The following is a 15,016-nucleotide window of genomic DNA, read 5'->3' as shown; positions in this document are numbered from 1 at the left end:
TATATCAAAGATTTAATAAGGCAGATTCCCAATTTGGTAATTTTTTTTAAAGTGATATGCTTATTTTGAATGTGATTTTAGAATAGATCACCCACTCATTGGGTAATTCCTGTGTTTATAAATGCGCTCAAAAAATTATTATGGATATTTTTTTTACTTGCCTAAGCCACATATCTGTATCTAGATATCAGAGAACAAGTAAACATATTGAATCAATGCACTCTACGGCACCTTCAATACAGACTAAAACGGCTGGCAAATCAATATAAAACCAACAGTATTAAAAAGATGTATACCATGTATATTATATTAAAATGTATCCATCATATTAATGCTGAGTATTTTGTGCATAATAAACTTTATTGTAATTATAGAACACACCTGACATTTCCTTAAAATGGAAAAGTGAAGTTTAGGATCTTTCATTTGAACATGTTTTATTAGCAAAGACATTAGGCTTTGTACATCACAAACATTTCATTCTTTTAATCCATAAACCATTTGATGAATATCTGTTCCATGACTGTTTACAGTTTAACTTTAAGTTTTTTTTGATACATTTCTCAGATCAGAATGGCAATTCTCAGAACCTGTTCAGTCTTCACATCCTCATTATGTAATTTGTGCTCATCATAAAAGCAGTTTCTCATTTCTTTGAACAAGTTGCAAAAGCTTTGATTGATCTTTTCAAATGACTATTAGCAATTCTTTGATGTTTCCAACATTATTGTTTACTTATGTAATGTAGATCAAAATGTATTATAATGAGCTCTGTTGAGTAGCTTCACCCCACACAACATTTAGGTATTAGTTATAGCACAAGTCTTTACATGCAAAATGGATGAACAACTTAATATTTTGTCATTATGCATTTTTAGGTTTCAATTAGATTTAAAAAAAACCTTATGGAAGAACAAGGTTTGTGATGTGGATGAGAATTTGCCGCCCAAAAGACAGGAACTTCAAGAAGACTGCACTGTAATTTCTACAGCACTGCTTACAGTTTTCTCTAAGGAGATTGTCTCATGTTCACATTTCTATTTTCTTTTTTTGTGTGTGCTATGCAGTGCTGTCTTTACCTTTCTGTATATGACATAGTCTGTCAACAAATTACAGTACAAACAAAGCATAATGTGAATCTTGTCATGTTTCTTGCAATCAAACACCCATATGTGTGAAGGTGTAACCTACAGTTTGCAATAACTGTCATCAAATCTGTAGCCATAGTTTACTATAAATCAGAACATCCCCCATACATTGACTGTATAATTACAGCACTGTTACATTGACATCATGACCAAGCAGTTTGTCTTATCCGCAGATTCCGCACACAATGACGCAAGAACTGCATGTTCATTGACGCATTTAATTTTGAGAGATGAACTAAGGATTTTGAGCTAGAGGTTGGGTTTTGCAGGTAATTCATGGTGTTTTGCTATTTGTATGCATTGTTTTGCAGATTTCAAGTCTGATCTGATGAATGTATCAAAAGCCATTGATAAAAACTGTCACAGAAACAGACATATGTTTTCCAACTGCATTATGAAGTTTGCTGAGGAGTGAATTTGTACATACTGTATGTAAAAGTAGGGTATTGTTATGTTATATTATGTTCCTTTAAAAGTATTGGTTTTCACTGAATTCACTTTGTTTGAAGAACAACACTGGACAGGATGTGTAATAACAGTTATTCATTTAGTAATTTATTTTCATCTAAATAATTATTTTAACCTGATAAATCAATTATTTTAATCAATTAACAGATGGTCAAGGTGGTGCAGTGGTTAGCACAATCACCTCACAGCAAGAAGGTCACTGGTTCAAGCCTCGGCTGAGTCAGTTGGGATTTCTGTGTGGAGTTTGCATGTTCTCCCCATGTTTGCGTGGATTTCCTCTGGGTGCTCCGGTTTCCCCCACAGTCTAAAGACATGCGGTATAGGTGAAATGGGTAAGCTAAAATTGTTCGTAATGTATGTGTGTGAATGGATCTGTGTGTATGTGTTCCCAGTGATGGGCTGCAGCTGGAAGGGCATCCACTGCCTAAAACATATGCTGGGTAAGTTGGTGGTGCATTGTGGTGACCCCAGATTAAAAAAGGGACTAAGCCAAAAGAAAATAAATGAATGATTGGCAGTCGAAGGAGGCCATTGCTTACTTCGCTAACATACAATTACCTTGATTAACCAGTTTAAGAGTTTCAGGCTAATTCCAGAGAGGGGTTATTTGACAGAATTTGCATGCTGACTTACTATTGGTCTTGAAAGCACTTGGTCGGCCCTTCAAAGTGTGCAAAAAAGTACCTTTTATGTGCAGAAACTGTGATTCCCTTTGTCTTGGAAACACTGGCTTTACTTAAAACAAAACTGCAAACATCTCTCAAAGGCTCTCAAAAGAGGTGAGGAGTTTTGTTTCCTATATAGTTACAATTTAATCTTTTTTACTTGAGGGAAATTAAAATAAATTCAAATCAATATAACAAAATTATTTTGTTTGCAATTTATGATATTGTTAAATTATTCAATAAAAAATGTAATTATTGTTAAATTGTGAATATAACTATTGTTAATTAAAAATTAATTAGGGTATGTCAACTCCTTACAACTCCTAACTTTACTATAACATTAAAGCTTTCAGGTGTTGTCTTACAAGATTATTTATTGAAATGATGTTTCAGTGCTTTATTACTTCATTATCCAGATTGAAACTTTAATGTTGTATTTAGATCACATGTGTCACAGAATTGGAAGAAATTGCACTGCTTTGTCTTTTTACTGTTTATTGTTATTTGTAGGGCTGGTCTCTCTGATTACCCTGTATTACTGGTTTTACCATGTGTCCATCTACACCGCCTAAACCAATTACTTTAGTAATGACAGCGACTTTCTAACTCCTAAATACATTTCAAACTTAGAATAGAATAAAACAGAATAAGAAAACATTCACTTTAAAAGCAAATATTTTCTCAGCCATATTCAGAGACCTAAAATATCTTGTACTTTGAACGGCCACAATTAACGAATTTAGAGGATCTTCTAGGGAAAAAGCTTCAAGGGGCAGTGTTATATATGAAGGTTGGGCTTCTGTATCATTGCCACATATTTCCTATTCAATAGAACACACAAGCGTGGTAAATACCAAAATGTAACAGTGCAGTGGTTTTCCTTTTAAAATTCAGTGGTCGTACAGTAGGAGTCTGGGTTTGACGATTCAGGGAATGTTGTTTAGAAGGCTAATCAAGTGGAGTGAATGTACACAAATGTGCCTTCGTTTTCTAAAGTCTGGTCTATCTCTGTTGAGGCCCTGCAAGATAGTGTTGCCACTGGCTTGCTTGGATTGGGACTTGTGGAGCTGCGCATCGATGGCTTTGCTCTTCAGTGGTTGAACTTTTAGTGAAAATTAAACCCCACTGAACCGAACTTCAACTCTGAACTTACACAGTTCCAATTTACTAGAACTTCTATGTTAAGCTGCTTTGACACAGTCTACATTGTAAAAGTGCTATAGAAATAAACTTGAAGGAAACTGACCCTTCACTAAGCCACACCCAAAAATCGCCACCCAACGATCGCGGCTTAGCAACCGTAGGCGAGGTGACAATGTTCACAACTGCATAATTGTCCAACAGTAAAATTCTGTTCATATTACAATTAAATACTGTGTAATTTGCAAAAATTGATGACAGTGTTGGCTTTATGAATGGGGTCGGATGGGTTAGTCGATATCAACCTGATGTATTATTATTCATGAAAACAAGCCAATGAATTCTCTTATGGACGTGTGAGATTTTATAGACCTAACCTATAAAATCGGCCAATTTCAAACCTTATGACTTTTTTCTGCAGAGCACAAAACAATGTATTTCATGTCCACACAAAAATATAAAAGACATAAAAAAACAACACAAAAGTAGTTTTTTATATACTTGTTTAGTGAACTTGCATGACTAACAATAATGTAAATTGTGTCTCTGTTCTTAAACAGGTGAAAAGATGAGAAAGAAGAATGTGGAATCTGCAGTATTATTTCTAACAGGTGTCGTGTGCCTGCTCATTATCACCAACAAAAATGACTCTAAAGAAGATGATGTGAATCTAAAGAGCAAAGAAACAGAAGAAATCCTTCATAATCAAGAAGATTTCTCTAGAACTGAAACTCTTCCGCCATCGACTTCATATTGTCAGCCGAATATGTCATTTTATAAACTTCCTGAATTCTCCACTCTGCCAAATCATATCAAAGACTTTTTGCTTTACCGACACTGCAAGAGTTTTCCCATGATTCTCGATGTGCCTGATAAGTGTGGTGGAGCTCAAAACTCTGCAGATGTCTTCCTCCTGCTGGTCATCAAGAGTTCTCCAGAGAATTACGATCGCAGAGAAGTTCTGCGGAAAACATGGGCTGAGGAGAGATTGCACAAAGGGGTGTGGATCCGTCGAATCTTCATAATCGGTACAAGTAGTAGTGGCTTAGGGAAACGCAGGCTGAATAGGCTACTGAAGCTGGAGAACAATGAGAACAAGGACATTTTACAATGGGACTTCAATGATTCGTTCTTCAACCTCACACTGAAGCAGATCCTTTTCTTAGAGTGGATGGACAGAAGGTGCCCGAACGCCAGATTCCTTTTAAATGGAGACGATGACATTTTTGCCAATACGTTTAACATGATCGAGTATCTTCAGGGTCAAGAAGACAATGATAGAAGTAGACATCTCTTTACTGGGAACATCATTCAGAACGTAGGCCCTATAAGAAAGCGTTCAAGTAAATACTATATCCCGGTTCAGATACAGGAGTCTGACATTTATCCTCCATATTGTGGTGGAGGGGGATTTCTACTGTCCGGCTTCACAGCCAGAACGATCTACAACATGTCACACTCTGTAATTCTGCTGCCCATTGATGACGTTTATATGGGAATGTGTCTGAAAAAGGCTGGCATCAAACCTACGTCCCATTTTGGCATAAGAACTGCTGGTTTGCGTGTTCCAGTTGGAATTGTTGACAAATTTGACCCTTGTTATTACAGAGAAATCCTTTTAGTCCACAGATTTCTGCCACACATGATTTTTGTGATGTGGGATGAAATACAAAACCCAAATTTGCGATGTGCAAAGAACAATTTCAAAAGAACAAAAGAGCAGGGTGTGTTTCAAAGGGAGATATAATAGCTTGCTGGATTCAATATAATCAGGATTTTTTAATGAATGTTGGCTTTTGAAAATGAGGTTGACTTTTGCACTTTAACTGGGTGGTTGATTCTTTCACAGCAATATTTATTGTATTCTTTACAGGCCTTATGTTTGTTTTGAAAAATCAAAGAGTGCTTTCAGTATACCTCATAAGTTACAAAGCTGTCACTCAAAAGCTGAGAGCTAAATCTTTCTACCTTGTTTGTTTTTTAACTTTTTATTTTAAGAGAGAACAAGTATCAAAATATTTGATCTTGATATTTGATCTTGCCCCTTCAAATCAATTTTATCAGGGGAATTACAGGTTACAAATAACTGTGGGTTACTTAAGAGTTTCTAATTTATTTTTATATTGCAGAAATTGACGGTATTGTTAATTTTGTTACATTTGCAACTATAAACTGCCAAATAAAGATACTGATAGTTCTATTCAGAATCTGAAACAAATCTTTTGATCAAGTCCTTGACTGAAAGGATTCACGAATTTGAATCACTGAACCCTGATTTACAAATCATCATTCAACCTGCAATGTGTAACTTCAGAAAATAGCCGTTAGTTTTCATTTTAAAATTATAAAAATAATATAAAGTATGTGGACAGTCAACATTTTTGACATATTGACATTATGAAATGCTAATCAAGAGTGGTGCATAAATCCCCATCACCCATAACAAGCTGTGTTAAGTAAAAATTACATGAGTGAAATTTAATAAAGGTATTGTTTTCTTACTTTATGGAGACATACATTAAATCACACTTATGAACATTAAAAACTGAACAATATTTAGATATACCCTTGGGGTATGAATAATTCCGGGTTTGACTGTATGTTAGGATATTTTAGAGATTTCCAATGAAATGTTTGATGATTTTAACTGCCTGTCAACATGTCCTCACATACCTCTGTGTATCCTGCTCTGTTTATTTGCTGTGTAGACTGATGGATATGGATACAAGAGGCAAACAGAAACAGCACCTGCACAGGAAAAGGAAGTAGGAAAACGTGTTGCATTTAATTCCATTTTCAATAAAACTGTATAAACAACTTGATTTCAAAGACAGATGGATTTAGACAGTACAGAAAATTTAATTTAATTCCATTTTCAATAAAACTGTATAAACAACTTGATTTCAAAGACAGATGGATTTAGACAGTACAGAAAATGAGCTGTTTGCATTTATTATTATCCAGATAATGTTATGTGTTTTGTACTATAATGCACATGTAATATCCCAGCAGGCACACAACATCATAAGATGTTAATATCAGGTTAGATTTAGGTTATGAAGTAAGGTGACCAAACTTCAATGTTTAAGGAAAACGTTATTTTGATGTCCAATAACGACATTAAATGACGTTGATATTTGGTTGATTTTAGGTTGTGTTGGAAAGTGACCAAAATCCAACTTCAAGCTAACCTCTTAAACCTTTCATAGTGACATCAAATACTGACATTTATTCTTCAGGTATGGCAACCAAAATGCAACGTCTGATAGACGTCATAGTTCGTCCACTCAATGTAAAGCTGTAACATTATTAGACGTTATTGTTTGGTTCATTTTAGGTAAGCATTGACGTTGGCCTGATGTTGGGTTTCTGACGTCAACCAAATTTTAATTTCCAAACAAAATGCAACATCCCTACGACGCTGGGGTACAACGTCAATCTGATGTCATGTTGACGTCCTGTGCCTCCTGGGATAAATGCATTTTAAGCAATGGTGCTTTTTAATGTTGTTTTGCACAACTCAGATCATGACCTAGTATTTACTGTATTGCAAAACCAGTTCTGTTAAAATATGTCAGAATAATAACTTCTACGGCCGAAGACTGCTTTGTAAATAAACAAATTTGTCAAAGCATCACATTTGCTCACTTAAAAAACAGCAGCCCAGAAAAGGATCTGCATCAAAATTTAAATCCCAAAAGGCAGGGGTGTCCAAACTCAGTCCTGGAAAGTTTAGATCCAGCCCTAATCAAACAAACCTGAACCAGCTAATCAAGCTCTTATAGATATACTAGAAACTTCCTGGCAGGTGCGTTAAAACAGGTTGGAGCTAAATTCAGCAGGACACCAGCCCTCAAGAACAGAGTTTGGACACCCCTGCCATAAGGTAATAATGGGGTATAAGGAACTTTTGAGGGGTTTGAATTTTAGCCTTTCTGAAGGAAAAAAATTGACTTTAAATCTACTGGATTTATATAATCTTTAAAGTTATTTAGTTTTTAACTTATAAAATAGGAAGAGTTAGAGAGTTAAAAGGTTCAATAAGAGAAAATGAACTGGGTAAATGAACTTCACAACTGATTACAAATTGAACAACCTCTGAATAGAAAACGTGTACCTCTGTAACCCTTATTTCTTTTCTCTTTTTTTTATTATGCCAGAAAGAATAATTACGAAGACACCATATGATTAAAAAGACAAAAAGGGTTACATAGTTTGTGAAATAAACTTACAAATAAAGTTTAAAAGACTTACACCAAGAAAAAAGTTTTGCATGAAATAAAATTATTAGAGTCTTTAAGGGGTTCACAAACAAGTCTAAATCCTTTCTGAAAATAAAAAGTAAGGTTGTTTCTTAAAAACTGCACTATTATGCATGTAAAATTTTGCCAGAAAAAGCAATAAATTATAAATAAATTTACAATCAGAGGGGTCTAGGTTAAGAGAGTAACCAAAGATTACATATTTTTGAGATGTGCAAATAGTTTGGAAGAATGTTTTAACAAAACTGGAAAAGTCAACCTAAAGCACTTTACAGTAAGTACACTCCCAAAATAAATGATTTAGTGTTTCTTCATACAGTATTATGAAGAAATATGAGCATTTGGGTAAAATAGTGTTATTAAATTTTTTTTTCCGATAAAAACCCTTTTTTCTTGTTGGGTATCATAAATAAACACGGGTTACCAGGGTGATAATTCATGGTTAATGAGTACTGATTAATTGGGGGATTTTTTTTTTCTCTGAAGCATCGATTCTCAGGGTAATTCAAAGGGAGTAAACATGTTTGGAATAAGAGCACCGCAAAGGAGAAAGTTAATGGTGTAGCGGGAAGTTTTATTATTGGCTTTTATTATTAGCAGGTGTGTAAGTTACTGTTGTACGCTGGGTAGGCTATATCAGGGGGACTTTAAAACTCAAATAGATTACAGGCTAGCATCTCTTCAAAGTGTTTCATATTCAACTTAAATGAAGTGTGGCGCCATACAAACTGTTTACCCAAGTCTCAAAAAATTCCATTAGCTCCGCTATGGTGTTATTTCACTGACAAATGTCATAAGCGCAGTATTACAAGTCAAGAGCGCATTCATGTAACACAAGCAAGCGAATGTCTTTGCTCGTGCACCGATTTCCTCTGTTTGTGGTCAAAACTGTCTGCGAGCTCTCAAATATAATACGCTGCTCGCATACAAATTTTCTCACTCTCAGTCTTAAATATGCACTGCTCATGCACACATTTTCTTGCATGCTCTCAATACTGTTCCCTCTTCCTTTCATGCTTTTTGATATGATTTATATCAGTAAACTATTTGTAACCAATAACCAAAATACTAAAATAGACTTACATATTACATTTTTATTCTAATATACCATCAAATGTTTGGCTGTATGTTATATGATGAGATTTTCCATGACTTAAATACACAGAGAATAGTTTTATTTCAAAACATTTATTAAACATCCAAAAGGCGCACCATACTAATAAAATAAAACACATTTAATTATAACTAATGCAAGCAGAAATGTAACTGTGATAGAAAATAGGTAAAAGCTTGATAAGGTATTATAGCCTACTGCACTATTCACTCTTCAAATAAATCTCACTATCAAATCTCATTTTATCATGGCAACTAAAATAAAGTGACTTAGTCTCTGCTATCTTCCACATTGTTGATGAGATTTTGGAGGATATTTTTCCATCCCCTTCATTTTGAGGAAAAGCTGTTCCACAGGGCCCCTGAACACTTATATTTGCATGTAGTGTTTTGAACAGTGCTATAGTAAAGTACTTCAATTATTGTGTTGTAATACTATAGTTGCTATGGTAACACAACAAGTGTAATATAAACAAATTACCCAATGTAGTTTTTTTTTTTTTTTACAATATAGGGTATATTAATCTACAAATCACCACACTTTACTGTAGTCAAACTACACTGTATTTCATTTTATCAGTTTTATCACCCGACTTGTAATACTACGCTTACGACATTTGTCTTAAATAACGACATAATCCCCCAGCTGAAATCATGTGGCGAGCACCCACAGCGAAGGTCTGCAAACACAGCGATGACGTCACATTCGATCACATTAAGGCCTTAAATTTTAAGTTTTAAAATTTTAGACTTTTTAAGACCCCACAAAAACCCTGTTAATTGGTTCAGACTACTGTAGATCTTATTTGTCGAATAGAAGTTTTGTGTTAGCAGTGGACAGGCTTTTTCATCCTCTATAGTCTACACCTTTGGCATGTGGGTCCAATCTTGGCCCATTTTAGTTTTGCTATATATATTTTACCCAAGTTCATTTTTGTGTAAATAGGGGGTGGGTTTTCATTTTATGCTGATGACAAACACATTTAGGTGACCTTTAAAAACAATGAAAGGTTAAGACATGGCTGTTGCTTGTACTCTCTACACATGTGTATATATATGTCACTCATTTTAAAATATATATGATATATTATGATATATAAATGATAATATTAACAATAGCTGCAACACAATTATTTAAAGTTAAATAATTTTATATTGACTATTTTAAAATATTACTCACTGTAACGTCAGTGATCCACCTCAAGAGGGCGCAAAATGGCCTTTAAATGCACATAAAAACAGTAAAAAATGCATGTATAATATGAGGATACACAGAACAGTATCTGCAGATTTTGCGTGGATGAAGGAGTTGAACACTGGATAAACACCCTTAAAATTCACTTTTAAAACGGGATCAATGCTGGGTTCATTTGTGAAGGCTATTCCTGTTGGGGTGTTAGGTTAGAATTGTATTATGAGATTGTATTAAGTTTAATCAAACTGGGTTTATTGAATACTAAAGACTTAGTGTGTGTGTGTGTGTGTGTGTGTGTGTGTGTGTGGTTCTACAATGAAACAAAAATAAAAAAATAATCAGTGTAACATGATTAGACTTCTATGTAAGAGCCCTTGCCCCGTGCTGCTGATGGGCATTCCGGGATGCTGGCTGACAAGGTTTATAGAAACGGGCTTTCACTCCCTCTCTGGACTGTGAAATCTTGGCTTAGAGACTTGTTGAGGAGCACTTCCTCTTTCAAGTCAATTCAATTCAATTCAGCTTTATTTGTATAGCGCTTTTACAATGTAGATAGTGTCAAAGCAGCTTCACATAAATGGTCATATTAACTGGAACAGTGTAGTTCAGTTTTTAGTGTTTAAGTTCAGTTCAGTTCAGCTCAGTTCAGTTTGATTTAATCATTACTGAGAGTTCAAACACTGAAGAGCAAATTCATCGATGTGTAGCTCTACCAATCCTGAACCATGCGAGTCAGTGGCGACAGCAGAGAGGGAAAAAAAACTTCACCTGATGGGAGTGAAGAAAAAAAACCTTGAGAGAACCAGACTCAGTTGGGCACGACCATTTTAATTTCTCCGCTGGCCAAAAGTCTCGTGCAGGGCTTCAGTCACTGTGGTGGAGGCTGAAAGATGGCCTCAGCGAAGACTCGTCTGACCCTGGAGCGTCGCTGGAATCGGACACATGTTCTCCACTCCCCACGACCATCAGTGCAGCAGCAGCTCAGGATATGGCCTGGTCCCGGATATGGAATCCTTGGGATCATCTCGTCGCTGGTCTTGGATCCAATCAGTGACTCCGCATAATCTGAGGACCTCGGGATGAGTATCCCCAGGTGAAAATAGAGAATAAAGAGAATAATTAGCGTAGTCATCCCGAAGGTTTGTGACAGTTCCAGGTAAACTCTGTCAAGTTCATCTTTTAGAGCAGGGATGCTCAACCGTGTTCCAAGAGATCTACCTTCCTGCAGAGTTCAGCTCCAACCAACCCTGATCAAACACACCTGAACCAATTAATTAAGACCTGACCAGCACTTGATAATTTGGGTTGCAACTGAAATCTGCAGGAGGGTAGATCTCCAGGAACAGGGTTGGTCCACCCCCGTTTTAGTGAGTCTTTTTGTTGGATAGTGTATTAGGTTTCTGCAGGTGGCCTTCGGAGGCCTTGCCCCAAGTTTTTCTGTCTTTTAGTTTAGTCTCTGCTCTTAGCAATTGTGTGTCAGCTTCTGGCAGCCTTACACTCAGTTCATATCTGACTTTCTTCTCTTGTTGTTCCCTGTGTTCGGTGTCCGCTTGTAGAGGGATACTCTGTAGTTCAACCACTTACTCCTGAAGGTCAGCGTCCTTTTCCCTCATAGTCTCACATGTGTCCTGGGCCTCCTCAGCCTGATGCTCCAGTTGGTTGAGATCCCTTTCGATCGAGCTTGAATGGGCAAGAAGAAGGTGTGAGATAGTCCCGGTGAGTTAAGTAAGCTCATCGCGGTTGTGGCTCTGGGCCAGAGCACATCAGTTGATAAATGCGGGCATTCAGCTGTTCTCTGCTTAGCAGCTGCAGCTGCGTGACGGGGTTGGGCAGGAGGTTGTGGGTTAAGGCACTTAACCAGGCCTTCAGTTGATCCCAGTGAGCTGGGTGCACATGACTCTCGGATCGCTGAGGTAAGACAGAGCACAAGAGAGAGAGCCAATGCAAATTCGAGTGAAGTTTAGCGGTGCGCTATATTACGAGGCTGACAGTGTCGTCAGCTAGGGGAAATGTGTGGGCCAGACGTCAGTTCTCTTAAAACCACTGTTAGCCAGACACTGATGTTGAACTAGGGTGGCTATATAATAGTTGATATCTATGTAATGGCCTCAAGGCTTCATCATGGACTATGCTGGCAGTTTATCAATCAATAATTCAGGTCACCCTAGTGGTTCTGATAGGGGAAATTTTTAGGTGAGCTAGATAATGGCTAATGTTTACATAATGGCCTCAAGGATTAAGCTGTGTACGAAATCGCATACTTCCATACTATAAAGTACGCTAAAATCAGTATGCGAGCCGAGTAGTATGTCCAGTATGTGAGAAGTACCTGGATGACTTACTACTTCCGGCGAGATTCGGGAGTGCACATCACATGCACGCTGCACTATTCTATGATGCCCGCGAGAGAATTTATGAATGGGAGTGAAGCTACACAATTGACTCAGGCAGGTCACATGACCATGACAAAATGGCAAATGTAGTATGTCTGAATTATATTCATACTTTTCACATTCATACTGTATAGAATGAACTTTTCTAATGAATGAGTAGTACGTTTAAATTCAAATGCAGCACCTACTGAGTAGTAGGCGGTTTCGGACGCAGCCTTAGTCACATGCTATCAATCAATTATTTAGATCACCTTGGTGGTTCTCAGAAGTGTGGTCTCTGAGCAGGTCAAAGTAAAAGAAAACAACAAAAAGTAAATAAAAATATACAGTAACTCAAAAAATAAGTTAAATAATACTCCTCATTATAAAATAAAATAACCCTCCCTCAAATAAACGAGTGTCAAGAGAAATAAAAAAAACTAAAAAGAAGTAGAGAGAGAATAGCAAACCTATTGTTATGTCTGGGGTTCAGACTAGGGTTTACATGCTCGTTAAACTTGTTGGTGAGTTAAGGGCATCAAAATGAAAATCAAAAGGCTGGGCTGTTTGGCTAGACTTTCCCCAGCGCCCAATGCAGGCACTACCAAATCACTTGTCTACACTGCAACCAGGTGAAAACTCCCAAACAGTATGGGCCTTGTAGCTCAATACTTACAGTAACATTCAATTACGAAGTCACAGAGTGCATGGCACGATTCAAAATTGGGTTTCACCTGAAGATTCCCGTGCCCCTCTAAGCCTTTAAAGTGAGGTCGCGTATCTCACTGAGGTGGGCAATTATACTTCTTGTGCATTTCTACATTAACACCATAAGAGGTCTATTGGTTCATATATACAGGAGAAGAATTTAATAAAGAAGATAAGCAGCCGCTTAAGGCCCCAATGCATCTGAGAGCCCCCAAATAAATACCTAGAAGTATTAATTAAACCTAAAAATCATATATAACATCATTTTCTATCATATTTTGTATGATGAGGGTCTAAAAAAAAAAAAGTTTAATGTTTGTTATATCTGCGCAAATGTATCCCCAACTCTCAATCATGGAAAAGTCCAGCAGTCAAATTAGGAAAAGATTTCGTTTTAAAAACTAAATAGTTTATGTATAATATTTAGTTTAGGTCATTTTAAGAAAACAAACCATTTAAAAGGTTTTACCAAATGCTTTACATGTTGTTATTATTATTTTGCATTAAGACAAACTAGAAAAGCAGTTGGTGTGAGTAAGGATGAAGCCTGCAAGGTTTAAAGTTCATATTAATGAGGCAGTTAGGTGTCTGTTTCACCATCTAATCACAGTGCAATGTTAGGGTATATGCATCAAGTACAACTCAATGTCTACTAGCAGAGTAGTAAACATGATAATAAGAGTGTTACAATCCTTATGCAATGAAATCGGCACGTGAAAAAATGAAAGTATTCAAAACTGGCAATAAGCCTAAAACAAAGGACTTCTTGTGACACTTGACATTCTCACTATAACAGCACAATGACATACACACTTACTAACAGAACATAATTCACATACCACTAGCGATCTTGATTGATCGTGATTGTGCTCTAGCTGAGCTTAACCTCGTCACTTCTGAATGTCTTGCCTATTCAGTATAAATGCCAAATCACTCGATCATCAGATAAAGAGATGAGAATGATTGTTCTTTAGATTATAATGTGTAATCAAAGTTCATTAGACGCACACAATAGCACACAAAGGCCCATAGAATGAGGTCATTTCCCATAGCTGCGGGCGCTTCTCTGCATAGCTCTGTTTTTGCTGCATCATGAGAATGACAGACAAGTATGTCAAGCCCCGCCTCTCCAACACATCCTATCTGCAATCTACTCCTTACATTTTTAAACCCGGTTGCTTCTTTCCTTTTAATGTGTTTGGCTGCACTTTCTATATTATGTCTTGTTATTGCGCAGTTTTAACACCTTTTTGGTTCAGTCAATTCATTTTCTTAATGAGGTATATGCACACAAACTTTTAATTTTAGTCAGCCATCCTGAGAGTTTTTAGTGAACTGTCTTTCCATTATAAAACTGCCAAGATTTAAGATTTGATTTCTGAAAAAAATCTGTGATCTTTACTGCCTGATAGTTATACGATATAAAGTAGGTTTCAGAGCGGACAAGAAGCACTGCATTAAATTCCATTCCCCCCCCCCCGCCATGTCTGTGAAACAGAGATGTCAAACTTAATTCCTGGAGGGCTGCAGCCCTGCAAAGTTTAGTTCCAACCCTGCTCCAACACACTTACCTGTAGGTTTCAAACAAGCCTGAAGGACTCAATAAGTTTGATTGAAGTCATCTGTGCAGGGCTGCGGCCCTCCAGGAATTGAGTTTAAAAAGTGACAGTTTTTTACCCTATATTTTCAATAGAGTTTCTGCGCTCACCTGCTGTTCCTGATGGCGCTCATCTCGTTTTACGCTTGAACTACTGACTGAATGCTTAAGTCTATTTAACTGAATGTATTGTAATTACATTACAACATCGATGCTCTAAAAGGACCCATATGAAAGTGAAAATAGTCACATTAAGCTTTCACTGGAAGCTTATCATTGGCTGAAAAACACTAGCTGAGCATATAACCCATTGCGCGTTTGTCTTAACCCATAACCCATGTTGTACAT

At 36.7% G+C, this 15,016-nt stretch overlaps 2 protein-coding genes across 8 annotated transcripts in view; one reads left to right on the top strand and one right to left on the bottom strand.

Moving 5' to 3' along the window:
* lonrf1 (LON peptidase N-terminal domain and ring finger 1) overlaps nt 1–15,016 on the bottom strand; it is a 203,374-nt gene that overhangs the window by 97,340 nt on the left and 91,018 nt on the right. For all 5 annotated transcript variants that reach the window (XM_087262622.2, XM_087262623.2, XM_087262621.2 and 2 more), the window contains one exon: nt 6,095–6,169. The gene's annotated coding sequence lies outside the window, so the exon portion shown is untranslated. The remainder of the gene's footprint in view (nt 1–6,094; nt 6,170–15,016) is intronic.
* b3gnt3.3 (UDP-GlcNAc:betaGal beta-1,3-N-acetylglucosaminyltransferase 3, tandem duplicate 3) lies at nt 422–6,243 on the top strand. Of its 3 annotated transcripts, XM_087263516.1 has the most exons (3): nt 1,304–1,417; nt 1,764–1,948; nt 3,982–6,243. In XM_087263516.1, exons 2-3 carry the CDS (start codon nt 1,876–1,878, stop codon nt 5,166–5,168), a joined length of 1,260 nt encoding a protein of 419 aa, XP_087119642.1. In that variant the 5' UTR covers nt 1,304–1,417; nt 1,764–1,875; the 3' UTR covers nt 5,169–6,243.

This window comes from Danio rerio, chromosome 8, assembly GCF_052040795.2.
Source record: "Danio rerio strain M-AB ecotype USA chromosome 8, GRCz13ab, whole genome shotgun sequence".
Lineage (NCBI taxonomy): Eukaryota > Metazoa > Chordata > Actinopteri > Cypriniformes > Danionidae > Danio > Danio rerio.
The sequence above is the reverse complement of the archived record's forward strand: the minus strand, read 5'-3'. Positions and strand labels throughout refer to the sequence as shown.

Coding starts and splice junctions, on each gene's coding strand:
- b3gnt3.3 (XM_087263515.1), top strand. CDS start 1,876: ATGTTTGCGTGGATTTCCTCTGGGTGCTCCGGTTTCCCCCACAGTCTA. Junction 1,949..3,981: donor ATGCGGTATAGGTGAAATGG/GTAAGCTAAAAT, acceptor GTTCTTAAACAG/GTGAAAAGATGAGAAAGAAG.